Source organism: Lycium barbarum, chromosome 11 (assembly GCF_019175385.1).
Source record: "Lycium barbarum isolate Lr01 chromosome 11, ASM1917538v2, whole genome shotgun sequence".
Classification (NCBI taxonomy): Eukaryota; Viridiplantae; Streptophyta; class Magnoliopsida; order Solanales; family Solanaceae; genus Lycium; species Lycium barbarum.
The window spans coordinates 4,637,422-4,662,490 of record NC_083347.1 but is presented as its reverse complement, the minus strand read 5'-3'; the positions used below and the strand labels follow the sequence as shown (position 1 = coordinate 4,662,490).

Here is a 25,069-nt window from a genome sequence, read left to right as displayed (position 1 = left end):
CGCAATTTGTAAACTATCCCTAATCTAAGAAGGCATGAATCATGATGAACCGATAGTCATTAAAACAAGGCAGAAAGAATGGTAGTTGAACTAGACGAACAGTCTAAATCAGCATTAATGAAATGCCAACTGAACAGAATATCTTCTTTTTGTTAATTTTTAAGATCTAACATTTGTAATGGACTATAATACCAAATCTTCCGCTAATATGCAAGAGCAATTAGGATTCTCAAAAAGGATTAACTAAAAGTCTAAAACTAATCCTCCATACATTACGGTATTTGATTGGACACGAGATTTCTTAAATATATATATATTTTTTTGACACATATCAAATGTTCCGTTAGAACTTAGAACTTGTAGTCTTAGCCATACCGTAATTTTTCTATGGTCATAAGATTAAAATCTTTAAGGGTAAAATAAAAGGCTTAAAATTAAAAATCTTTCAAATACAGCAATATATCATTCTTTTATAACAAATTAAAGAAAATGTGCCGTAAATGAAATTGGGTACCACATTTTGAGGTCATATTAAAAGCAAGAGGAAAAGGTAGGGTCCTTTTAACTTATCTCATGAATATAGTTCTTTTGTTTGAGCACCAGTAGGATCAAATGAAGAAAATAACGTACAGTGAATAAGGAAAAGAGGATCACAACATTTTCAGGCAATATTAACAGCTATAGAGTGTGATGTAGATAATATGGCCTGCAAGAGGAAACAAGACAGTAACTTATTATCTCCTTCACTCTGTCCTTTAGTTTTTTGATTAAATGTCTTTTTCAAGCATATAACGGTAGAAACCACAAACTTAGGACCACATGCCTAAATTTTTGGTTGCTGCAAGTGGAAGGTAAATAACAATGCTCAAAGTTTAATGTAATCTTCCCAACTGAAAATTATGCCAAACTCAAATCAAAATGAACAACCTATTGGCCCTTTTGTAGTTGTTATTAGTCGACGACAATAAGAATTCTTATAGGCGACTGCAACTTGCCTGAAATTGATGCGCAGTTTGTTATTTCAAACTGAGAACCTGTCCTACAAAAGTACAGCTTACAATTTTTTTTTATATAACCATGGTGTTTGGACCAGCTTGCACACCTCAACTAGTTCTATAAGGTCCTCGCTACCGGGTACATCTGTCCACCCATGCTTGAACAGATGAAAAGAAATCACCTAATGTTTTGCCTCCGCTGGGATTTGAACACTAGACCACACCCCTAAGCGAGCGTAATTTACAAACTTCTAAAGCCTTTGCAACCATTGGTTTTGCAGTCACAAGAACGTAGTCCAAAACTGCTCAGGTATTCGTTTCTAAATCTAAAAGCTGAGAAATGGTCCCAAATCTATAGTTGTCTATATTAATATGTACAATGAACTGCACGCTGTTACACCAACACATGTTTCAAAAAACAATAACCATAGACAGGAAAAGTCAAGTCACTCCACACAAAGTGAACAAAACCAATCAATGAAACTTTGGATCAGCTTTGCCAAATTTTGTTAATAACAGATACAGAAATTGCAGGAAGAATTTGGACTCCTCAAGAACCAAAAATTCCTGCAGAACAACATGTCTAAAAGCTGCCTATACGTGAAGACAAATTTCACTACTAACTTAAAAATTCTACCATGTCTTATTCTTTTCCTTAGGCTTTGCAGATTACCACAAAACAAGGAAGAAGAGCCTTTGGATTAAGCAAGTAAAGCTCCTCTATGTTCGAGTACACGCCAACCTTACCAGCCAAAGAATCAAACCCCGTTTGGCCAGCCATTTCTTGAATATTCTCCAATGGCCTATGCACTCGACCTGCAACTACTCTGCAGACGATCAACGCTTTTCTTAAGGACGGGTCGTCTTCAGTCATCTCGATACATTCATAAGCTCTTCCACTTGTGGAAGTCGTGAAGACACCGATCCCGCCTTTGAGTTCCTTCTTCGTGGAGAAACCATTTCTGATAATTCGACAAACGCAGCATTTATCGGATATACAGAGGCTGCAGGATCCTTTCATGCCAAGTCCACATGCTATAGTAGTTCCGTAGAACCTTAAAAGTTCATTGCCATCAGCTATACATCGAGGATGTTTCTTAGGGAGCTTACTTGCTTTCATCTTCACCATCTCCCTATATTCTTCAAACCGAGCCAGAGTTTTTTGTGTGTTGTGAACTTTCAAGACCCTTTCAATCCGACCAACGTTGTTCTCGGATTTTAACCAGCTCGAGCGACAGATTATTTCTACTATCTTCCTTGAAGAATCGCCCTCCAAAAGTTCACTCACTGTCCATTTGACAAAAAGCACAGGCTAAGAACCACTTTAAAACCCGTAAACCAACAAGTACAGACAATTAATATAGTGCTCCCTCCGGTCCATAATAAGTGACCTTTTGGCCTTTGGCATGCACCTTAAGAAAATACTAACTCCTAGAAAAAGATAGGTGTTTTGACTAAATTATCCTTAATTGGAGTAACTTTAAAGACTTAGGGATATGTAAATAAGGGCAAATTTGGAAAAATAAAATTATTTCCTTCTTGATTATGTAAAAGGACACTTATTTTGGACCAAAACAAAAGGGTCAAAAGGTCACTTATTAAGTTATTATGGATCCCAGGGAGTTACCCCTAAATCCCAAGCAAGTTGGGGCCAATGTTATACATGCTTAGGCGAGCACGTCCAAATGTATGTTGAGGATTCATCATAAATTTACAGAGAGAGTGATAGGAATTAGGAAGCAAAATTCTATTTTGATCCAGCAGTGCAATGTAGGCATAGATATCTAAAGTGTAAAGCACATAAAAAAATTTCACAGTTAAACTTTCATGATTTCTTCTGATATCATCTCAATTGACTGAAAAAGGACAACCTTTCTACCACTAAAGACATAGACAAGAAGTTCCAATACCTAGGAATTGGGCTTTGAAGCTGCAAATGTACAATCTTGTGATGTAAGCTACACACACACACAGAGAAAAGGAAAAAGGGTGGAAAGCAAAGCAAAGTACTTTTATTTCAGACAGAGAATGAAAGAGGAAATATAGTGTAAGCAAGAGAACGAATGATGAAAAAAGCAAAAAGCAAGATTTTTTACCAGCATGCTTGGAAAGATGATGTGCTTCAAGATCTTCCCATTTCCCAAATTGCTCTCCACACTTATGACATGTGACCCCAGAAGAAGTTCCATTAGTATCATTGTCAAGTGAATGCCTAGTTTTAGCAGGAAAACTATGGCCTCCCCAAAAACCAGCAGAGCCACCAACTGATGCACTCCTCCTTGTAGGAGTAGTTGCCACTGTGTTCCTAGAATTGAAATAATGCATTGTAGGGTGCCCTCCTGGACCTGGGGTACCAGGCCTTAAAGTACCCAGAAAAGTTGAGCCACCATTAGTACTTTCTTGAAGGCCATTTAAACTACTAGTGATTTTCAACTCACATCTTGAATTACTCAAGATTACTTCATGTGTTATTGGGTTAAGAAACTCACTGCTACCAATAGATCTTGGACTACAACTTGGGGGTTTTTCTAAGTGTCTTTTGCTACCATGGATTACATCTTTGAGATTTGCTATGGACCTTGAACAACCAGACCTTCCTCCTCCTTTTTTACTAGTCAAAATTGTGCTTAACTGTTTTCTTGTTTTTGGGTCATGAACATCTGATGGCTCTGATTTACAATGCAAAGATCTCTTCAAAGAAAACCAAACTGCTGGCATATTCTTCTTCTCCCCCATTTACAAGAATATCTTTTCAAAGCTTCAATATACTCCAAAATACAAACTATTCCTCTACTTATAGAGTTATGATAACTTTCTAAAAGAACTGAACTTTTCACAAAGCCATTACCATTTTCTCCCTCATTGACAAGAATTTCAAGCTTCAAAGCTTCAATATTCTAAAGACTTTATCTTTTCCTGTATTTATAGTCAAATAACTTTCTAAAAGAACTGAACTCTTCACAAAGCCATTACCTTTTTCTACCTCCATGAAACCCAAAAAGGTATTAAAGAAGATTTTCCATTCTTGGCTGACATTATCCTTAGGAATATGCCTTTTTTAGCTATCAGAAAACAAAAGTGAATACCCAATATCCTCAAGAAGACAAATCACAAAAGAATCCTTCAAAGTACCAAGAAAAATCAAAACTTTTTCAAAAACTAAAGTCACCCCAAAAATCAAACTAGAAACCCAAAAAAGGTAGTCAAGAAGATTTTCTATTCGTGGCTAACACTATCCCTTATAAAAATGCCTCTTTTTAGCTTTCAGAAAACAAAAGTTAATACCCTATCCCTTACAGTAAGACAACCCACAAAGGATTCTTCAAAATCCCAGTAAAAATTAGAACTTTCCAAAAATTAAAGACACTCAAGAAAAAAAGTTAGTGAAGAGAGATTTTCTATTCTTGGCTGACAATATCCCTTAAAAATGCCTCTTTTTAGCTATCAGAAAACAAAAATGAATACCCAATACCCTCAAAGGATTCTTCAAAATGACAAGAAAGATTATAACTTTTCAAGAATTAAAGTCACCCTAGAAAGAAAATGAGTGAGAACCAAAAAAACTTAGAGGCAAAAGAGAAGGAAAAGGATATTGTCAATTGAATGAAAAACAAGAATCTATTGGGTTATTATTAAAGGAACAAGACAAGAACCTTAAGAAGCTTTAAAATTTTGGTTTTGGTGTATTAACGAGTGACAGTAACATAAGCAAATGTGCACACAGTATAAAGATTCAGAAAGACAGGCTAAAAATTGAAATTCAGTCTGACACTTGAAAAGTCACACTCTCACTCACATCACATCACCTCATATTTTTGAATTGAATGAGAATCACATTTGAATTGAATGATACTAGCATATCACAAGCTGAATAAAATAATGTATTTTGATAACAAGATGGGTAATTAATAACATCACAAACCTCAATGATTTTGTTTGCCTATTTTAATGTTACAAAACATGAAATTTCATCTTAATGGTAAGCTCTCCTGTTATGTCCATTCTTGCAGGTTAAAGGTAAAAGTAGACCAACATAATATTACAAAGCCCCACATGAGGATGCCCTTTGAAGTTTTTACACAGTTTTTATCTTTTACCAAGATGTACTGAAGGAGTCTTGGTTGACGGTGAGGAACCAAGTTATTCATATATTTAAATTAGCAATGTTAATATCTTGTTTGGAAATTTTTTAGTTGTTTTATATAAAACTTAGTATCATTAAATGAGATTTTTTATTATCATTTTACAATTCAGCAAAACTAAAATATGTACTTATAATTTATGAGTTAATTATACTCTCTTTTATTTAAAATATTTCCATTTAGTCTTTTTATTTTGATTCAAAATAAGTGTCTTTTTTTTTTCCGAGCAACAAGATGATATTTCATCAGAACACTTGTTCAAAATAAGTGTCCACTTAAATAATCAGGAAGGACTTAATTATTTCTTTTCCAAATTTTCCCTTATTTAAATAAGTGAGTTTTTGTGTAATCAAGAAATGATATTAAAGGTAGTTTTTATCAAAATACCTATTTTTTTCTAGAAGTTAGGATTTTTTTAAGAGATGAGCAAAAGGCTAAGTGAATACTTATTTTGATCCGGAGGGCGTATATTATTTTATGCAGCTTAAAAAATGAAATAACAAATATATATATAACTAAACCTTGCATAACTCTAACCAGCAAACAAACAAACCCTTTAACTCTTAGTTTTAAAATTTTAATATAATATTTCCTTCACAATATGTGTGTGTATTTGGCTCACTAGCTAGCTTAGGCTTTGTTTTTTATGTATATGAGAAAACAGAATATAGACATGATGTATAATTTTATTTTACATAATATGAACTAAAGATCGGTATCGGTGGCTATGGACGTACCCACTTTGATGTGCTTGTTGTATTGTTTACGTTTTTAAGATAGTGGTATTAAGTTTAAATGTCCAAATAAATAATTGATGACGATATGAAATTTCACTTGTCTGAACTTGCTCATATTGTCAAATTCAAGTGCATACGAAGAGAACTATTATAGTAGGAACAGTAAACGCAATATATGATGAAGTCTTATAATGCAAATATGCTATTATATGAACCGATCTAGATTTCTTCTGTTTGTTACGGATATGGGGTTGATTTTTTATTTTTTTTAAAAGAATAACTATTTTTGCTAAATTTAGTTCACAGAAATAATTGATACCTTAATACTTCTGCCTCTTGATTTAATAAGGAAATTGATTTAGCCTAGGCGTAAATTCACACTCTTGTTTTCTAATCCCTCCGTCTCATACTAGTTGTCCACATTACCAAATATATGTCTCAAAATACTTATCAATTTTGTCAAATCAAGATAGAATTAATTTAATTTTTCCTATTTAGTCATTAACATTAATTAGTTTATATAATTACAAATATTGAGTAGAGTGCAATTTATCAGAGAGAGATAAGATTAATGTAGCAAAATACACTTATATTTATAATTTCTTAAGGGACGCGTAAATGAAAAAGTGGACTAGTAATATATGGATATTTATAAATAATTTAATTTAAATTTCTTATTTTCAACATTAACGAGATGATTCATAATTACAAGTATGTAAAGTTTATTTTCGATCTCAAGTTTAAAATGTAGCGATCTCAAATATCAAGCGTGATTTATCGGTCACATTTGTCGAAAGATACACACAAATAACTTGCAGTTTTTTAAATGCAATTTTATAGGTAGCAGTTGTCAACTGCTACCTATATCATTAACTACTCATTCCACAAATATTTGGCTTAATGCATATGCGGCCCTCTAAATTTGCCTCTTTTTTTCTTTCATTTTGGCACGTAAATACGCGTTGTTCCTATTAAACCCCTGAACTCATCTCAAGTGCATCTATCGAACCCCCTAAATCTAATTTTTATTAGAGGCAGAAATTAAATTGGAGAAATGAAGTTGGAGTAATATTTTTAGGTCACACACATATATATATATATATATTTGGCTCACTAGCTAGCTTCGGCTTTGTTTTTTATGGATATGAGATAATAGAATATAGACATGATGTATAATTTTATTTTACATAATATGAACTCATCACGAAAGATCGGTATCGATGGCTATGGACGTACCCACTTTGATGTGCTTGTTGTATCGTTTACGTTTTTATGATATGTAGTGGTATTAAGTTTAAATGTCCAAATAAATAATTGATGACGATATGAAATTTCGCTTGTCTGAGCTTGCTCATATTGTCAGATTCAAGTGCATACGAAGAAAACTATTATAGCAGGCACGGTAAACGCAATATATGATGAAGTCTTATAATGCAAATATGCTATTATATCAATTGTATGAACCGATCTAGATTTCTTGTGCTTGCTACGGATATTGGGTTGAATATATATTTTTTTTAAAAAAAGAATAACTATTTTGCTAATTTTAGTTCACAGAAATAATTGATACCTTAATACTTATGCCTCTTGATTTAATAAGAAAATTGATTTAGCCTAGGCGTAAATTCACACTCTTGTTTTCTAATCCTTCCATCTCATACTAGTTGTCCACATTACCAAATATATGTCTCAAAATACTTATCAATTTTGTCAAATCAAGATAGAATTAATTTAATTTTTCCTATTCAGTCATTAACATTAATTAGTTTATAAAATTACAAATATTGAGTAGAGTGCAATTTATCAGAGAGAGATAAGATTAATGTAGACAAATACACTAATATTTATAATTTCTTAAGGGATACGTAAAAGAAAAAGTGGACTAGTAATATATGGATATTTATAAATAATTTAATTTAAATTTCTTATTTTCAACATTAAAGAGATGATTCGTAATTACAAGTATGTAAAGTTTATTTTCGATCACACGTTTAAAAAGTAGCGATATCAAATATCAAGCGTGATTTATGGGTTACATTTCTCGAAAGATACATACAAATAACTTGCAGTTTTTGAAATGCAATTTTATAGATAGCAATTGTCAACTGCTACTTATATCATTAACTGCCCATTCCATAATTTTTTTTGGCTTAATGCATATGCGACCCTCAAAATTTGCCTCTTTTTTTTTTCTTCATTTTGGCACGTAAATTTGCGTTGGAGTAATATCACTAGAAGCAAAAATTAAAAGCAAAAATTAAATTGGAAGCAGAAATTAAATTGGAGATATGAAATTGGAGTAATATTTTAGATATGTGGTAAGCTATTTTTAGGTCATATATATATATATATATATATTTGGCTCACTAACTAGCTTCGGCTTTGTTTTTTTATGTATAATTTTATTTTACATAATATGAACCCATCATGAAAGATCGGTATCGATGGCGATGGCTATGGATGTACCCACTTTGATGTGCTCGTTTTATCGTTTACGTTTTTATGATATGTAGTGGTATTAAATTTAAATGTCCGAATATATAATTGATGACGATATGAAATTTCGCTTGTCTGAGCTTGCTCATATTGTCAGATTCAAGCGCATACGAAGAGAACTATTATAACAGACACAGTAAACGCAATATATGATGAAGTCTTATAATGCAAATATGCTATTATATCTATTGTATGAGCCGATCTAGATTTCTTGTGTTTGCTACGGATATGGGGGGTTTTTTTTTTTTTAAAAAAAAGAATAACTATTTATGCTAAATTTAGTTCACAGAAATAATTGATACCTTAATACTTATGCCTCTTGATTTAATAAGAAAATTGATTTAGCCTAGGCGTAAATTCACACTCTTGTTTTCTAATCCCTCCGTCTCATATTAGTTGTCCACATTATCAAATATGTGTCTTAAAATACTTGTCAATTTTGTAAAATCAAGATAGAATTAATTTAATTTTTCCTACTTAGTCATTAACATTAATTAGTTTATATAATTACAAATATTGAGTAGAGTGTAATTTATCAGAGAGAGATAAGATTAATGTAGCAAAATCCACTTATATTTATAATTACTTAAGGGAAGCTTAAAAGAAAAAATGGACTAGTGATTTATGGACGGAATACTTGATTTTTTCCTCTTTTCTGCTCTATTATTGTACATTCCTAAGCACAAATCTGGGGAGATTAATGTCAGTATACTATAGAATGATGTACCTTTTCTCTTTGAGCCCGAAACTTTTTTAACCCAATTTTTTTTTTTTTTTTTTGAATCAAACTAACCCTTTAAAAAAAAAGAATCAAATTAGGCTTCACGCACAGAATCCGTGCGTGAAAGAATCAAACTGTAACTTTTTGAGTTTGGTCCTTTCACGCACAGATTCTGTGCGTGAAAGAGGGTAGGTTTTTTTTTTTTTTTTTTTTTGAGCTATCAAAATCACATTTTTTCCATACTTTGGGCAAAGATTAGTCATGTTTCAAAACCTCGAAATATCAATATTTTATATAGAACTTAATATATTTTTTTGCGTACAATAACGTCGGCTCATTACATCAAGTATACCTAAATGTTTGGATCGTCATTTTAGGGGTTGTAAAGTGTCCCGAAGGAAGTTTTCTTTGCTTGAAAACTTGTCATCTTTTTTTTTTTTTTGGAAATCAAACTCAAAATTAAGCTTTTTTCTGTACTTTGACGGAAGATTAGTCACGTTTCAAAATACTGGAATATAAATATTTTATATAGAACTTCATATTTTTTTTAGCGTAAAATAATGTCGGCTCATTACATCAAGTATACATATATGTTTGGATTGTCGTTTTAGGGGTTGTAAAGTGTCTCGAAGTAAGTTTAAAAACTTGTTATCTTTAAGTTTTTTTTCGTACTTTGACCGAAAATTAGTCACGTTTCAAAACGTCGGAATATAAATATTTTATATAGAGCTTAATATTTTTTTTTAGCGTACAATAATATCGGCTCATTACATCAAATATACATATGCCTCTCACTCACGTAAATAAAAAATAAGGACGGGAGCATAAGTAGAAAACTAGTTGTAAATTGTCGAAACTTTAAATGGTCATAACTTTGCGCTCGGATGTCCGATTTACGCAATTTATTTTTTGATCTGGGGTATTTTTTCGAGATCTATGCGGACAAACCGCCGCAAGGGGGTTTGGCCGAGCCTATTTTTCAAAAAACGCCCGTTATCCCATTAAATTTGAATTTTGCCCCAAATTTTTGCAAAAAATTCATTCTTCTTTAGTAAAAATCTAATGATAAAAAGTCTATTTCGAGATGCTAATCCCGTGGTAATGATGTTTTGAATGTCAATTTCGAGGTTCGAAATTCAATTTATGAAATCGAGTTAGATAGCATTAGTGAACATTATAAAAAATAAAAAGTGTCTACTTTGTTGCTTTCACCAATTTGGCTTGGTGGTTTAGCCTTTCTTTTTTACTTACTTCTTTTTTATGCCAACAACATAGGATCAAACCTTGGTGGGAGCATTGAATGAGATATATTATACCTTGATTGAACCTCTCGTATTAGATGAATTATTTTGAATATAATATTTTTATTGCAAAACACTTAAATCAAAACCCTATAAAATATGACATTTAGATCTAAAGATGAGAAGTTTCCAACCAAACAAAACTTAATTCGGGGCACTCTATAACCCCTAAAACGACGATCCAAACGTTTAGGTATACTTGATGTAATGAGCCGACGTTATTATACGCAAAAAAATATATTAAGTTCTATATAATTTATTGATATTTCGGGGTTTTGAAACATGACTAATCTTTGCCTAAAGTATGAGAAAAAACGTGATTTTGATAGCTTAAAAAAAAGAAAAAAAAGAAGTACCCTCCCTCTTTCACACACAGAATCTGTGCGTGAAGCCTAGTTTGTTTTTTTTTATTTAAAGGGTTAGTTTGATTTCAAAAGTTATTTTTTGGGTTAAAAAAGTTTCGAGTGCTTTCTCTTTAGGCTATACATATAAATTTCCTTTGGTTATTACTTCTCCAGCAGCCATTAAATTGCGGGATGTGGGAAAGCAATAATTAGCTTCGAATTCCAAAGACAAATGTAGAAAAAGCTTGAAATTAAAAGAAGAGCTTATCATTACATTTAAACCCCATTTTCTATGCAAACTTTTCATCTAGGTCCCTTGTTTGCAATAAAAAGAACGGAAAAGGGTTAAAATTACTCCTGAACTTTGAAAAATAGTTCATTCATACCCTTCGTTATACTTTAGGGTCAATTATACCCTTACAGTTATACTATGGGGTCAATTATACCCTTATGTCTAACGGCTGCCACGTGGCATCATCTCAGCCCTTCAAAATTATTTTATCCTCAAATAATTTTTTACCCACTAAAATAATTCAAAATGACCCGAATTTTTTTTTCCAGCAAAAATAATACGGAATTATTTTTCCAGAAAAAATATAAAAATAATTCCGTATTATTTTTGCTGAAAAAAAAAATTCGGGTCGTTTTGAGTTATTTTAGTGGGTAAAAAATTATTTGAGGATAAAATAATTTTGAAGGGCTGAGATGATGCCACATGGCAGCCGTTAGACATAAGGGTATAATTGACCCCATAGTATAACTGTAAGGGTATAATTGACCCTAAAGTATAACGAAGGGTATGGATGAACTATTTTTCAAAATTCAGAGGTAATTTTGGCCCTTTTCCGTAAAAAGAAAGTAGTGACAGCTCAATAATAATGATCCTAAATACATACGCTTTCACATTTAACACGCAAGTATCTGATTGAATACTAAATTTTAAATTTATTTTAAATTTTTTTTTAAAAGTATTCCAATTCTTGCTTGTACTAGTACTAATTTAGTCAATATTATAGAGTAATGATCGATTGACTAGTAACTTTTCATGATACAATAGTGAGTTATTGCCTGTTTGGCCAAGCTTATTTTTCTCTCAAAAGTATTTATTTTTTCAATAAATGCTTATTTGAAAAAAAGTGAAGTGTTTGGCCAAGCTTTTGGAAGAAAATAAGTGCTTCTGGGGAGTAGCAGAAGCAGTTTTTCAGAAGCTTAAAAAAATAGCTTTTGCCCAAAAACACTTTTTTAAAAAGTACTTTTGAGAAAAATACACATAAAAACACTTTTTAAAAGCTTGGCCAAACACTAATTGTTGCTCAAAAGTGTTTTTAAAATTAATTGGCCAAACACAAATTATTTTTCACCAAAAGTACTTTTTTGAAAAATACTTTTTTAAAAAAATACTTTTTAAAATAAGCTAATTTTAAAAGCTTGGCCAAACAGACTATTAGTCATTGCGACTCAATCCGAGAGTAACAACTGATAAATTGAGGAAATTAGTTTCCAACGTCATTGATAATTATCATTCTATAAGTGATATATTGATAGTCTTAACTTTTGGGGTGATGATTAATATGGAAACACCTAGTTATTTACCAACATTGGTAGCACGTTTAACACTAGTGTAATTTGAATTTTTTTTTGGCTTTGAAGGACTTCGGGTGATTTTGTGAAAAGACGTACTTTTTGGTTTTTTAAAAATAATTTCAGCCCAGAGTTAAGATTAAAACTTTCAATGATAATTGGTATTAAAGATATAATAATAATAATACTTTTGTTGGCGTTGGCAAGAAATATTTTAATTGTGTTTTCTTGTTTTTTTTTTCTTATAGAATTATTAAATTCCTGAATGATAATGACATTATCAGCTACTCTTCTTCTTGAGATGAAATTAAACTGCTTCCATATTTGATGTCAAGAAAAATCAAAAGAAAGAAAAAATGTACACGTAATATTCTATGTTTATGAAAAAGGTATTGGGTGAAAGATTTTGAATTTTCATGTCATCCGAAAAAATAGGAGACGTACACTGTATAAGGCTGGTATATTCATCAAAATTTCCTGCGTGAGCCCGTTTTCTATTTGAGATATTGATGCGCAGTCCAATATAGAAGATTTTAGTGTTGGGCTTGAAAATATAAGAACAATAGTAACAGTTGTGTGGGTTGGCCAGTATATAAAGTTTAGTCATCTTTTTGAATGAAATTGAAAAATAACAGCATGTACAAGTGTGGACTACACAATCATCTTTCTAAGTACATCATCTTGTTTACCGCGTTACAAAGTAACTAAATTTTAATTAGTTTTGAAATTGTGGCTAAAGTTGATCAGTGGGTTCTAAAGTAGTTATTGTCCATTTCTCCCAGAATAATAAAACCAAGTCCTACAGTAAAAAAGAGCTGGAACGAGATCAAATACATATTGAATAAGGGTACCAAGGGCATGAAATGAATGACAACAACTATCCATAGCCGTCATGCTAATGCTTGTCTTTTCCTTTTCTACCTCTTAACCTTGATTTGAACGTTTGACTTCAGACAAAGAGACGTTGAGGGACTTGAGAAGAAGTAGTTGGGGACATACATAAACTAGATATAAGACTTGACAGAGTAGTAATAAATTAATCCTAACTAGAGGCTATACACAAAGTGTACGTAAATATTTTAGCAGTCCACACAATTCCAAAATATATAGTACAATGGTGTGCTAAGAAATTTTATACTGTCGTTAATTTAACTGGTCATAACATATTGTTCGCTATGCATTATAGATTATGGTATTAAGTTTACTATAAATAGTTTCCTATTGTTACAACTAAACTTAGCCTGATGATGTAAAAAATATACTCTATTAATACAAAAAATTTAAACTATGAATTTTCCCCCCTATATACGAACTTTAGTATCATGATGAAACCATCTTGTAAACAAGTCTGAATAAAATTAGAGCAATATCACTTTTATTTGCTTATATTTCTCTGCAACGTATAGTCTGGGAGGTGTATGAAATTTGCATAACCTTGTTCAGATGATATATCCCGAAGACATTGTAACCCAAAATATTGATATAAATGAAAGTTTTTCTATAAATCCAAGAATGAAATATTCTGTAATCGGATCATGATTGCATGGTAACAAGTTCTAAAATCTCCTTTTCATATTAAGATAGTAGTATTATAAATGCAAATAGGAACCTAGTTAATTTCTCTTCTAAAATAGCTAGGCATCTACTCTTTGCCAATGTTGTAGGATGACTGATAAAAAAAGTAAAGCAGCACAACACGTTCCATATCTGTCTGAAATTGATTGTTTCATCTGTGAACTTTAGTTAAGTCATTAAAATTTACAATTAACCTCAAAAATTATATTCAATTATAAACAAAATTATTTCCAGAATTACACAACATTAAACTTCACATTTAATAGAACTAGTAGCATAGAATGAAAATTATGCTTTCGTCATTTTCCAATGTGGCTAATCACCGGCATGTTTCATCTTGTTATTCATGCACCACTTTGAGCGAGAAAATACTTCGTTACCTCCTAAAGTATGATCTTTTTTTTCAAAAAAACACTTAAACAGGAGTCCCATTACCATCTTAAACAACTTTGAACTAACGTTATTACCTCCTTTTTCGTCCAATCCCAATTTTTAAGAAGTAGGTGTTAACCACGCACTAATACCCGTTTGAAACGTGTTTTTTAATTAAAATTACATTTTCTTTCATTTTTTGTTTTTGTTTATACTATTTCTTTTTCTCTTTCTAATTTTTGACCCCCAACCCCATTTTCTTCTTCTTCAGCTAGCCATCCCCTATATTCTTTCTTTCTTCTTCTTCATTCTACACCCTCCTCCCCCCCCCCCCCCCTCCCACCACCACCACCCCACAACTTCCTGATTAAAACAGAAATTCAAAATCAATAAGCATATCCTCCAACCAAATATTTAGATGAGTTTATGGGGGGGGGGGGGGGGGTTAAGGAGGACTGCGGGAGGAAACCAGACAAGAGTATTTGCATCTTTGGGTTCAATGTCAGCAGCAACCACCTTCACTATTGCAAAAGAAAAGAAGATAAGAGGGACTAGACATCAAAGAAGAAAAGAAATGGAAGAATGAGTTTGGGTGTAGCGAACAATACAAACCAGTAGATTGGAGATGAGGAAGAAAGGACGGGTTTTCAGGTTTTGCATAATTGTTCGAAATGTGAGGACATTTTTTTTAATGAGATTTTGAAGTTGAAGAAAAAGTTGAAGCTGGTCGGAGTTCTGGCAGAAATGGTGGCGTAGAAAGTGGCGGGTGATCCCGTGGAGATGGTTTATGAAGAAAAAAAAAGTTAAAATAACAAGAAAAATAGAAAATACATTGTAAAAATAAAATTACAGTGGGTTTTTGGGTTCCTCACTCTCTTTAGGAAAGTGTATGCACTCTCTATACCAGGTGGCTAAAAAAAAAGAGGTAATAACATCAGTTCAAAGTGTTTTAGGGCGGCAATAGATCTCTGCAAAGTTTAAGTGTCTTTTTGAAAAAAGTCCTACTTCAGGGGGTTTCGATGTATTTTCTCAAACGTGAACTTTTGTAACGGGTTTCATTTAAAATGAAATTTATAAAAGAATGACTACATTTTTGTTCTCCAAATCTATGTTACCAAATAAGGGCTTCTGGGGAGCAGCATAGACTATTTTTAGAAGCTAAAAAATAGTTTTTGCTCAAAAGCTTTTTTGATAAAAATATATTTAGAAGTACTTTTTAAAAGCTTGGTTAAATATTAATTGTTGCTCAAAAGTGCTTTTTAAATTAATTGGCCAACACATATTGCTTTTTGCCAAGTATTTTTTTGAAAAACACTTTTGAAAAAAATATTTTTCAATAAAAACTGATTTTAGAAGCTTGACCAAACAAGCTATATTATCTCTCTTAATTTGCAATTGAGCACAAACCTAAAATCTATGGTTTGTATTTGCTTTAAAATTATACGTAATGCATGAACTGGTAACACATTTATGTATACTAAAAACTGAGTTACAGACTAAGACATATTAACCTAGCATATTTATTTGCATATTGTCAAACACGAGTCAAGATACCACATTCTCATGAATTTATCTTGAAACGGTCTTTTGGCTCAACTTTGTACCAATTTTGCCGAGGGTGCAACCCTAGCTACTTTTTATCTTTGGCTCTAACAATCCCACTGTTGTCACCAAAACGACAGAATATATTTTTAAAAAGTATATGGCGTACAAAGGTTCATGTGTCCTTCTTTATCACTAAAGCTAGAGTGTCATAATTATCATTCCATCCTCATCATCCTTTGAGCCCGCTTAAATAATCCTCCTTTTGCCCCTAGAATACACTACCAACATGCTTATCTCATGCAAGTCAGACAAAAGTGGTGTTTCCATTGGCATGATGGGTGAGCAACACATGAATCTGCCTTTGGAGAAGAACAACAACTGAAAACAACCCCATCATCTCCCTTGATTGAGATATTCCCCGTTTCACCCAAGAAAGAAAAATTAAATGATCAAAAAATTGAAGTGTGAAGTGAAGTTAGACTCATTTTTTTTAAGGAAAATACAAACATAATAGAAAAGAACTATATAATCTATGTATATTTTCACGGTTGCATTACTATGACAGACTTTATGCAAGCCACCACTCAGACTCAAACCGAGATGCATTAATACTACTTCTTAAGAGCAATGTGTTTATCAATTTCACTATAACAGTCCGTCTCGTGTTAGAACTACTTCGACAACTATGTTTTACTTCTTTTTTTTTTTTTTTTGTTCTTCAATTTAGCAAGCGTTTATAAAAGGTATACGTTCCCCCCCAAACAACATTTTATTTTTGAAACTTGAAAGAAAAGGAAACGTTTCTCTAGTTCTCTTATTTCTAATAGAAATAACGTTATAGTAGGAAAAATTAGGGGTGCTTATTTCTCAAGTGGCAATAAACTTATGACTCAATTAGAAGGTAAAATAAAAGATTAAGAGTAAATTTGCCAAATTGAGTTCCCCCAACAACTTTTGTTCCTTTCGTGGACAAGTCCAAAACTCATAAGTAAGAGCCCGTTTGGATTAGCTGGAAAAAAGTATCTTTTAAGCATAAGTGCTTAAAGTACTTTTAAGTGCTGAAACTTATTTTATAAATAAACAGTTACGTGTTTGAATAAAAGTGCTTAAAGGATTTTTAGAAGTAAGAATAGTGTTGGAACTAACAGAAAATATAAGGGATAAAAGAGTAAAATTGTTGGTCAAAACCAAAATGGTTGTTAAGCCAAAAAAAAAAAAAAATTGGGGTTACTCAACTTCTTGGTTTTGGCTTATTTTAAGCACTTTTTAACTTAATTTAAGTTATTTTCTATTTTTTCCAAACACTTAAATAAGTTAAAAATGGCTTATAAGCGGATTTGACCAACTCATAAGCCAATTCAAACGGGCTCTAAGTCATAATCCTTGAAGCGGTTACATGAGTCCGCATCTTTATATCCACCGTTGATTCACTCTTTCATCCAACGACGCACAATCTCGATCCTTGTCATCCTCTCTCATTGGCCGCTCTTAAATCCCCTGTACGCTATAAAATACCAAAACCCAACCACCCTACACACTCACATACAAAAAAAATTCAATTCAATTCAATTCTTCTACTTTACTTTATTTCATTCAATCACAAATTAACAAAATGACGCACAATCTTGATCCTTGTCATCCTCTCTCATTTGTCGCTCTTAAATCCCTTGTACGCTATAAAACACCAAAACCCAACCACCCTACACACTCACATACAAAACAATTCAATTCAATTCTTCTACTTTACTTTATTTCATTCAATCACAAATTAAAAAAACAAAAACTTGTTGTTTTTCAGTGAAAAAACAAGTAATGGCAGGTAGAGGAAAAACCTTAGGTTCAGATGCGGCTAAGAAATCTCAATCACGTAGTAGCAAAGCGGGTCTTCAATTCCCTGTTAATCGTATCACCCGTTTTCTGAAAGCGGGTAAATATGCTCAACGGGTCGGAGCTGGAGCTCCGATTTACCTTGCTGCTGTTCTTGAATACTTTGCTGTTGAGGTCAATTTCGTAACTTCCCTTCTCTTTTGTTTGATCTCAATTTTTTTTAGGGTTTCTAGGGTTTGTGATTACTCAATTTTACATACCTTTTGATTTACCTGATTTTTTTTTTGGAGAAAACATATTTACTCGGTTTAGCCCTGTTTTTCCTTATTTTTTTTTAAATTGAAAATATCATGTTTTAGGGCTTCTAGAGTTTGTGATTGTTGAATTTTGCATAGCATCTGATTTTCTCGTGATTTTTTTTTATTTGTGGAAAAAATATTTACCCCGATTTAGCCCTATTTTTCCTTAATCTTTTTTTTTTTCCTAAAACAAATCCCACTTTTGATGTATCAATTTATTTAGGGTTTCTAGGGTTTGTGATTACTCAATTTTACATAACCATATGATTTTACGTCATTTTTTTTGGGGGAAAAATAATTACCCGGTTTAGCCCAGTTGTTCCTAGGTCTTTTTTTTTTCGGACAAAAAATATATTAGGTTTTAGGGCTTCTAGGGTTTGTGATTACTGAATTATGCATAACATTTGATTTTACATTTTTTTTTTTTTGGAAAAAATGTATATCCGCTTTAGTTCAGTTTTCCTTAATTTTTATTTTATTAATAAAAAAAATCTCAGCTTTTAGGGCTTCTAGGGTTTGTGATTACCGAATTTTACTACATAGCATCTGATTGTTTTTGGGGAAAATTATGTTTTATGTATACTGGGAAAGAATATTTACCCGTTTAGCTCATTTTTTCCTTAATTTTTTTTAAATCTTAGTTTTTTTGGCCTTTTAGGGTTGTGATTACTGAATTTTACTACATAGCATCTGATTTTATCTGATTTTTTTTTGGAGGAAAATTACTATATGTATAGTGGAGAAAGAATATTTACCCGATTCCCCTCCCGTTTTTCCTTAATTACCAGGTTTAGCCCCGTTTTTCTTTGGTTATGTGAATGTGAACAGAAATTAAGGTTGTGTAGATGCATTATATATCCTAGTTTTTCCTTGACTATTTTTTTTGTAAAAATCCTTTTTTTCATGTATAGGTACTTGAATTTGCTGGAAATGCGGCTAGGGATAACAAGAAGACTAGGGTTGTTCCGAGGCATATTCAATTGGCTGTGAGGAACGATGAGGAACTGAGCCAGTTGCTTGGTGATGTTACGATTGCTAATGGTGGTGTTATGCCAAACATTCACAGCCTTTTGCATCCAAAGAAGGCTGGTAGCTCCTCGAAACTAGTTGCTGATGAGGATTAAATGGACGATCTTGCGTTAGATTGTTTGGCTTTATTAGTTTAGTTAAATTAGGTTATGCAATTAAGTAGTGTCGACATCACTGTTATTTCCCTTAGTTTTTATTAGTTGTTAAAAAGTCCATGTTTATTGAGAATACAAATCAGTGAACCAATGAAACAAACACTGTTTTTATTTTTCCAGTTATGTCCAGTTTAGTGTCTCCTTGTATTGATAGAACCCTTTATTAAGGAGAAGTTTAACCAATGAAGTTGGTCTTTATATAGAAATTCGGATTGTTGTTCCTGTTTTCTTTAAGCATATTAATTGAAGCTGTTCGTATATGAACTTTGATTGTTGTTCCTGTTTCCTTTAAGTATATTAATTGAAGTTGTTCTTCATATGCGAACTTTGATGTTCCTGTTTCCTTTAAGCATATTAATTGAAGCTGTTCTTCATATATGAACTTTGATTGTTGTTCCTGTTTTGTTTAAGCATATTAATTGAAGTTGTTCTTCATATACTAACTTTGATTGTTTCCTGTTTTGTTTAAGCATATTTAATTGGATATGAAATTATTTGCATCAATCTTTTCTGATTTTGCTCATAGAGTTTTGTGTGAGAATGTTTTGTTATGATACTTTGGATAACGTAGCAATGAAGTTGTCCTTCATATACAAACTTTGATTGTTGTTCCTATTTCCTTTTAAGCATATTAACATGGATTTGAAATTATTTGCTCTTGATTTTTGGGTGAGCCAAATGTTTTGTTAATGGTTGTTTTGATACACTTTTCCTAAGCACCTGCAGCTTCCCTGTTTCTCATTGGTGTGTCAATTGAGGTCAGACTGATTGAATAAGATGCTGAGAAAAAAATCATTTGATGGATCTAAACAACAGATGAATAAGTTTTTTGAGTTTATGCAAGTTATAGTTGGTTTGTATCCTGAAGCAATCAAAGACAACCGGTATACCTTTCAGCTGTTTGGGGTAGAACAAAAATGGTATGAATTTTCTTCAAGGGAAATGTGTAATGATTGTCATCTATCTAGCCTAGAATAAAATAGTTATCCATGTCTACATTAGGTTTGTGTATTCTTATACTTGTAATTGAGTTGGGTGATTTGCTGTTGTCTTGTGTAATACTTGAAAGGCGAAATATGAAAGATCTATTTTTTTAATCATATTTCTCATCAATATACACAAATCTAATACCTGATGATTGAAACAATGGACATCATTTCTTGATTAGGAAACGATGTGAGATGTCATGCCAGCTGAACACGTGACAGGTAATGGTGTATATGCCTTATTAGAATCATTTCATTCCTTCAAGGTTAATGATATCTGATATTTACGTGGCTTAGAATTATTTCATTTCTGAAATGTTCATCTCCTTATGTGTATACTTGTTTTAGTTTCTTCGTTAGTTCCTTCCTAGTGTTCATTTTTGGCTTGTTGTAGCTTTTTGTCTTTTCTTAGTACTGTATTTGTTTACTATATCTTTAGGGCTGTAGTTTGATCCTATGTTGGGAATCCTGAATACTGATTAACACCAACTTTTTGCTGACGGGAAGTGGAAACCTCAATGTATTTGTCGTTCCATATTATACATTAGTTAGTTGAATGAATTGTGGTGATTGTGTTAAATATATGTACTTCTGCTACCATAAGCTGATTGTCTTCAACCTTGTTCGGACTTAATGAGTTTGTTTCGTGATGTGGCGCCTGATAATGTTTTGTCACATAGTGACGTGCATGAGGAGGTTGACCAAGATGTTCACTGTAGTTTTTCGAAAGTCATACTATTTTTAAATGATCAGATTCGATTTTCCATCTTTGCTCATGCTTAAATGCATCCGTTCTTAACATGCTTTATTAGGCACGTGCATTTGTTATATCAGTCTGGTCTAGCGACCGTTCTTTAGCTTTAGGTAATCATGGTTAGGCAATCACATATATATTTACCTATTTATTCTTTTAGTTTCAGATAACCTCTTCTCTCCTTGTTGGGGTTGGTGTATGGGAGCAAATCTCTCTACCTGCATATAAAGACAGTGCTTTTGGAGTCGATCATCATGAAAGGCGTTGATACTGTTTATGAATCTTCAGTGAAAAACCAAATTTAGGTAACATATGAATTTGATATGAGAAGTCAGATAGGTTTATCCACTTACATGAGATAGCAGTTGGAATGAGCAAAATTTAGAGGTTAATGAATTTTTTCTTGAGAGTTTAGATTCATATGATTTAATGATAATCTCTCCCTGTTCCCTCCTAATCTTAGTTGAGCTTTTAAGTGGATTTGTAGCAGGGTTCGGCCTTCCACATCTGAGGAACTTCTCTTCTCCCTTTTCAGGAAACCCTTCTCAATCTTCACTCGTAATTATCTTGTGTATCAAGTTCTGCTCTTCCTTTTAGCATTCCTTTTTCTTAAGACTTTCAGTTACCATTATGAACTTTACCTTTTCCGGAGGACTTAAGGGAAGGATGTATTGATGAGGAGCTTTATTGTTTGAATTCTTCTTCTCTTTAGGTCTTTCGTATTTTAGATTCTTTTTACCCCAATTAGTTGTTGAACCTATGAATTTTTCTCTTTCTTGACATGTGCAACTCCATTATGTGTGATATAATTGTTTCTTTATGTCCTGGTTTAATCTACTACAGCATTTGACAAACGTTATTCCTGGAAATTTATCTGAAGTGGCTTTTGTATGAACTGGGAAGTTAGGAGTTTGTCATGTAGATTCACGAAACTTAAATAAACATTTGAAAGTTACCTTTTGGAGGGAAGAAGGGGAAAGTAAAGTTGTTTGTGGAGGCTTTGCATAATCTTGTGTTTGCTTGAAGAATCCTTAAATTATAGTCCTGCCCAGTTGTGATGTTGTGACATATAAAGAATCTGCTATATTATGCATCAAACGTGATAGACTATCAACTCCAGCATTTCTCTTAAATTTATACGCATAAGATTGAAAATATAATACATAAACTTAAAGATATGCCTTAAAGAGAGTATGCTGCAAAGACCTTAAACTGTTTTTTCTCAAAGCAATTAACCCAGGAAAAAAAACCACTGTTGCATATGTCTCTGGTTTTATCTCTACATAAGAAGTTTTATCACTTAGGTTTAGTAGTTAAACCAATTTCTTCTTTTTTTGTTCTTCAATTTAGCAAGTGTTTATATAAAGTATATATTTTTTCCCCAAAAGAACATTTTATTTTGAAACTTGAAAGAAATAGAAAACTTTCTCTAGTTCTCTTTTTTCTAATAGCAATAATGTTATAGTAGGAAAAACTAGGGGTTCTTATTTCTTAAGTGGCAATAAAATTGTGACTCAATTAGAAGGTAAAAAGAAGATCAGGAGTAAATTTGCCAAATTGAGTTCCCCCCCAACAACTTTTGTTCCTTTCCTGGACAAGTCCAAAACTCATAAGTAAGTCATAATCCTTGAAGAGGTTACATGAATCAGCATCTTTTATACCCACCATTGATTCACTCTTTCATCCAACGTCACACAACCTCAATCCTTGTCATACTTCTCATTGGTCCACACTTCAATCCCTCCAGTCTATAAAACACCAAAAACCCAACCACTTCACACTCACATACAAAGCAACTCAATTCAACTCTACTACTTCACTTCATTTCATTCAATCACAAACCAAAAACTTGTAAAAAAAAAAAAAAACAATGGCAGGTAGAGGAAAAACGTTAGGATCAGGTGCGGCTAAGAAGTCTCAATCACGTAGTAGCAAAGCGGGTCTTCAATTCCCTGTTGGTCGTATCGCCCGTTTTATCAAAGCGGGTAAATACGCCAAACGGGTCGGAGCCGGAGCTCCAGTTTACCTTGCTGCTGTTCTTGAATACCTTGCTGCTGAGGTCAATTTTGTAACTTCCCTTCTCTTTTGTTTGATGTCTCAATTTTTTTAGGATTTCTAGGGTTTGTGTGATTACTCAATTTTACGTGATCATTTTTTTTTTGTGAAAAAAATATTTACCTGGTTTAGCCCAGTTTTTCCTTAATCTCTTTTGTTTTTCTAAAAAAATCTCACTTTTGATTTCTGAATTTTACATAAAATTTGATTTAATTTTTGTTAGTGGGAAAAAATTATTACCCGGTTTAGCCTAGTTTTCCCTTAATCTCTCTTTTTTTTTCCTTTTTTTTTTTTTGCTAAAAAAATCTCACTTTTGTTGTCTATTTTTTTTAGGGTTTCTAGGGTTTGTGATTACTGTATTTTACATATAATTTGATTTTACGTGATTTTTTTTGGGCGAAAATAGTTACCCGATTTTCCCCAGTTTTTCCTTAATTACACGGTTTACTCTTGTTTTTCCTTAATTACCAGGTTTGGCCCTATTATTCCTTAATTACCTGGTTTGTCCCAGTTTTTCCTTGGTTATGTGAATGTAAATTGAAATTATGGTTGTGTAAGTGTAATATATATCCCAGTTTTTCCTTGGTTATGTTTTGTAAAAATCCCTTTTTGTGTGTATAGGTACTTGAATTGGCTGGAAATGCCGCTACAGATAACAAGAAGACTAGGATTGTGCCAAGGCATATTCAGTTGGCTGTGAGGAACGATGAAGAGCTGAGCAAGTTGTTTGGCGATGTTACGATTGCTAATGGTGGTGTTATGCCCAACATTCACGACCTTTTGCTTCCAAAAAAGGCTCGTAGCTCCTCGAAACCCGCTGCTGATGAGGATTAAATGGATGATCTGGGGTTAGGTTGTTTGGTTTTATTAGTTTAGTTAAATTAGGTTATGAAATTTAGTAGTGTCAACAACCCTCAAACCCTTAATGTTCTTTTCCCTAGTTGTTTTAGTTGTTAAGAGTCTATGTTTAGTGTGAATACAAATCAGTGAACCAGTGAAACAAACACCATTTTCCTTTTTCTAGTTCTGTCCAGTTTAGTGTCTCCTTGTATTGATAGAACCCTTTATTCATGAAAAGTTTAGCCTATGAAGCTGGTCTTTATATAGAACTTTGGAATGTTGTTCCTGTTTTCTTTAAGCATATTAATTGAAGTTGTTCTTATACAAACTTTAATTGTTGTTCCTGTTTCCTTTAAGCATATTTAATTGGATATTAAATTATTTGCACCATTCTTTCTTGATTTTGCTCATAGAGTTGTGTGAGAATGTTTTGTTATGATAATTTGGAAAATGTAGCGATGAAATTGTCCTTCATATACAAACTTTGGTTGGTGTCCTGTTTCCTTTTAATCATATTAACATGAATTTGAAATTATTTGCTCTTGATTTTTGGGTGAGATTAATGTTTTCTTAATGGTTTGTTTTGATACGCTTTTCCTGAGCACCTGCAGCTTCCCTGGTGCTCATTGGTGTGTCAATTGAGGTCAGATTAATTTAATAAGATGCTGAGAAAAAAATTATTTGATGGATCTAAACAATAGATGAACATGTTTGCTGAGTTTATGCAAGTTATAGATGGTTTGTATCCTAAAGTAATCAAAGACAACCTGTATACATTTGAGCTGTTTGGGGTAGAACAAAAATGGTATGGATTTTCTTCAAGGGAAAATGTGTAATGATTGTCATCTTTATAGCATAGAATGAAATGGTTATCCATGTCTTCATTAGGTTTGTGTATTTTTATTAGTAATTCATTTACACACATCTAATACCTGATGATTTAAACAATGGACATCATTTCTTGATTAGGAAATGATGTGAGTGCTCATGCCAGCTGAACACCTAATAGGTGATGAATGAAACAATGGACATCATTTCCTGATTAGTAAGTACTACTTACTATCATAGGCTGATTGTCTTCAACCTTTTATGGACTTAATGAGCTAGTTTCATGATGTGGCACTTGATAATGGCTTGTCATGTAGTGATGTGCATGAGGAGATTGACCAAGACGTTCACTTTAGTATTTTGAAAGTCATACTAAACTTTCAATGATCAAATTCAGTTTTGCATCTTTGCTCATGCCTACATGCATCCGTTCTTAACACGCTTCGTTAGGCATGTGCATTTATTATATCAGTTTGGTCTAGCGATC

At 32.5% G+C, this 25,069-nt stretch overlaps 3 protein-coding genes across 4 annotated transcripts; 2 read left to right on the top strand and 1 right to left on the bottom strand.

Moving 5' to 3' along the window:
* Positions 1 to 1,336: 1,336 nt before the first annotated feature.
* LOC132618679 (uncharacterized) lies at positions 1,337 to 4,950 on the bottom strand. 2 transcript variants are annotated; one of them, XM_060333697.1, is made up of 3 exons: positions 3,092 to 4,950; positions 2,906 to 2,953; positions 1,337 to 2,282 (listed from the first exon to the last, which is right to left on the bottom strand). In XM_060333697.1, the coding sequence occupies exons 1-3, from the start codon at positions 3,729 to 3,731 to the stop codon at positions 1,651 to 1,653; spliced, it is 1,320 nt and encodes a 439-aa protein (XP_060189680.1). In that variant the 5' UTR covers positions 3,732 to 4,950; the 3' UTR covers positions 1,337 to 1,650. The 2 variants fall into 2 exon arrangements, with proteins under 2 accessions (XP_060189680.1, XP_060189681.1); XM_060333698.1 differs by lacking the exon at positions 2,906 to 2,953 and having other exon boundaries at positions 3,092 to 4,939.
* Positions 4,951 to 17,345: 12,395 nt separating this feature from the next.
* LOC132620359 (probable histone H2A.3) lies at positions 17,346 to 19,325 on the top strand. The gene is made up of 2 exons (XM_060335025.1): positions 17,346 to 17,810; positions 18,847 to 19,325. Exons 1-2 carry the CDS (start codon positions 17,622 to 17,624, stop codon positions 19,057 to 19,059), a joined length of 402 nt encoding a protein of 133 aa, XP_060191008.1. The 5' UTR covers positions 17,346 to 17,621; the 3' UTR covers positions 19,060 to 19,325.
* Positions 19,326 to 22,266: 2,941 nt separating this feature from the next.
* LOC132620358 (probable histone H2A.2) lies at positions 22,267 to 24,082 on the top strand. The gene is made up of 2 exons (XM_060335024.1): positions 22,267 to 22,918; positions 23,536 to 24,082. The coding sequence occupies exons 1-2, from the start codon at positions 22,730 to 22,732 to the stop codon at positions 23,746 to 23,748; spliced, it is 402 nt and encodes a 133-aa protein (XP_060191007.1). The 5' UTR covers positions 22,267 to 22,729; the 3' UTR covers positions 23,749 to 24,082.
* The last annotated feature ends 987 nt before the right edge of the window (positions 24,083 to 25,069 follow it).